Source organism: Coturnix japonica, chromosome 1 (assembly GCF_054131305.1).
Source record: "Coturnix japonica strain WE chromosome 1, WE-NBRP24, whole genome shotgun sequence".
Taxonomy (NCBI): domain Eukaryota; kingdom Metazoa; phylum Chordata; class Aves; order Galliformes; family Phasianidae; genus Coturnix; species Coturnix japonica.
The window spans coordinates 99,085,093-99,088,055 of record NC_140663.1 but is presented as its reverse complement, the minus strand read 5'-3'; the positions used below and the strand labels follow the sequence as shown (position 1 = coordinate 99,088,055).

General features: G+C 46.8%; 1 protein-coding gene across 1 annotated transcript; it reads right to left on the bottom strand.

The window, feature by feature from the left end:
- Positions 1 to 806: 806 nt before the first annotated feature.
- On the bottom strand, positions 807 to 1,917 carry LOC146762603 (inositol 1,4,5-trisphosphate receptor-interacting protein-like 1). The gene has a single exon (XM_085536799.1). It carries the CDS (start codon positions 1,748 to 1,750, stop codon positions 1,106 to 1,108), a length of 645 nt encoding a protein of 214 aa, XP_085392925.1. The 5' UTR covers positions 1,751 to 1,917; the 3' UTR covers positions 807 to 1,105.
- Between the last annotated feature and the right edge of the window lie 1,046 nt (positions 1,918 to 2,963).

Sequence of the window (2,963 nt, the reverse complement as noted above, 5' to 3'; positions counted from 1 at the left end):
AACAAAAGGAAAGTTTATGGTCCCTGGAAGAATGAGCAAGCTACTTATGACGATTACAAATATGTAGTGAAGCTGTGCAGGAAGAAAATTAGGAAAGCCAAAGCCCAGCTAGAACTGAACTTGAACTCTAAGGTGAAGGACAACAATAAATATTTCTATAAATACATCAGTAGCAAATGCAGGGCTAAGGAAAATCTCCATCCCTTTTTGGATGCCAAGGGCAGCTTGGTGACCAAGGATCAGTACAAGGCTGAGGTACTTAATGCCTTCTTTGCCTCAGTCTTTAACTGTAGGACTTGTTACTCCCTGGGAACACAGCCCCCTGTGGTGGTAGATAGGGATGGGGAACAGAAGAAGTCCTGCATAATCCATGATGAGATGGTTTTGGATCTGCTTCAAAAGCTGGATACTTGCAAGTCCATGGGGCTAGATAGATTGCACCCTGGAGTGCTGAGGGAGTTGGCAGATGTGGTTGCCAAGCCACACTCTATCATTCTTCGACAATTCTGGCTAACTGGGAATTTATTTACCTTTATTTACAGAAAGGGTGGATAAACAATGGAATAGGCTCTCCAGGGAGGTGGTTGAGTGTTTAAAAACCTTTCAGATGTGGTGCTCAGGGACATGATTTAGCAGAGGGTTGTTAGAGTTAGAGTAGTATGGTTAGGTTGTGGTTGGACTTGATGATCTTGAAGATCATTTCCAACCTCGGCTATTCCATGACTCTATGTGTCTAGATAAAAGAACATTTGTAAATGCAGTTAATAATTGAGCTGTTCAATAGACAAAAATCAGAAACAGAATACTTAAGGACCATTATGATGTGTTATTGATAGTATAATGTCCAAAAGATATCATCCTCGACTAACTATTGAGAAAGATCCCAGTACTCTTTGTGTGGAATTGTCATAGTCAGTGAACCCATGTTGGTAACTAAGGATATCCATGAAGAAATCTTTGGTTAATGTGCACAGCTGTCATCACAAAGTCCCAACCATCTTCATAACTTAGAGAGAAAAGCCTGTGCCCAAGAGCAGAAAGACACAGGTCTACAGACCATCTGCCACAGTGCAATGTTTGGGCCACAGGTGAAGCTGGCTTCAGCCTACTCGAGGCTCAAGAAGGTGCCAGAGTCATCCAGCTGCAGCCCAAGCAGTAACTCCATGGTGAGAGTTTCATTGGAGGGGGTGGTCAACTTCACCTTGCAGGAGCAGCTGGAGGGCAGCACTATCAGATGGCAGTTGCGAGACTGTGGCAGACACCTCCAAGCCTCCTTCACCTTGTTCTGGAGCCAGTGGGCTGTTTCCTCCACGTGTAGGTAGGAGCCCTGGCAGAAGTTCTCTAGCAGGCTGGGCTCCTGTTTCTCTCTCAGTTCTTCCTGAGCATGATGGATAAGGCACAACATGTCTCCCAGCAGCCGCTCCCTCTCACAGGTGCATTCTAGCTCTACACGCACACAGGACTTCTTGGTGCGCATCTCCTCCTCATTGCCCAGCTCCAGGTGGAAGGTGTGCCCAGGGGGAGGCCTCAGGGGCACAAGCAGGCGGTAGAGGGTGTTGTCTTCACAGGCACTCCATCCATCGTATACGCAGGTCACCCCTATGACCTGCTGCAGCCGTGGGGTGAAGCTGTAGCAAGTGCCTCCCCGGCAGACTCGAAGAAGATCTTCCACAAGCTCCTCCACCACCTGGCACATTTCAGCCCTGTACGGTCCTGGCCACTGGGTTCTTACAGCCCAAACTCCGCCCATGTTATATGCCTCGTCAGAGTCGCTGTCGTCTTCCACCTCCTTGTTCTCCTCACTTGGGGAGCTTTCCTGTTTGTTGCAATTGCCCAGCTTACATCTCTTTTTACGCAGGCTAAAGCTGAGCCCAGCAAACAGGACAAGGAGCCCAGTAAAGGCCCAGAGCAGCCAGTGCTGCAAGGCTGCAAAGAGCAAGGCTCCTTTGGACACTTCACTCTGCTCCTGGCTCCCCTGCTCCACAGTGTGCAGAAGTCGAGACATGAAAGAACTCAGCTGCTCCACTTGCAATTGCATGTACTTGTGCATTTCCATATAGAACTGCTGAATTCTCAGCCAAAGCCTCAAAATAATGCCCAGCAAAGCCGAGGTGAGGAAGAACACCAAAGCCATGGCCATTAGGATGTGTACACTGTGCTCACCAAAGGCCTATGCCACAGTGTGGCAACACTGCCTCCTGACATGCCCCACATTGTGACTTGTCCTACTGATGTCACAGACACCATAGTCATACCAATGCACTCCTCCACACTCCTCAGTCAATGTCTCAACTTAAGTGGAGTTAAGTAGCACAAGAGTGGCTAGATTTCTGCACTAGTGCTTAGTTACATGAACAAATACAGAAGAGGAAAAAGAATACAATCTATACATGAACAAATTATTTAGTATCTCTTCTGTCCATTCCTGTGTAGCTTTGCAATATTCTAAAGTCACCACCATCATTTCCAATGCATTGAATCTGGCCTTCACTTTCATGCATGGTTCTCTGGTCATAATCTGCCAATTCAAGCAGATGAGATGATGGAGATGCTCTTCATTTTGTGCTGTAATGTCTGTTCATGGCCATCCAGAATGTGGCTTGTTTTTCACATCGCTAACACCACTGCTGAAATACACCACCCACTGCCCAACTGTGCTCACATCTACTGGTTGGTCTCCATCAGCACTCAGCAAACATCTATGAATGTCACTATGTGATGTTTTTTCCATATGGTGGAATTCAGTGACACACCTTTGCTTCATACACACTTTCCAGGCGAGACCCCATTCTTACAGAAAGCCCCTCTGCTGCCATTTATCACACAACAACAAAATGTAGTGGAGTATTTGTGGGAAGTTCAGTGTCTACTGAAATCCCACCAACATCCTCCTCTGAAGTCATGGGCCATCATCATAAATCAGGAGTCATTGCTTTGGATGCAGCCTTCATAGTACTTTGTAA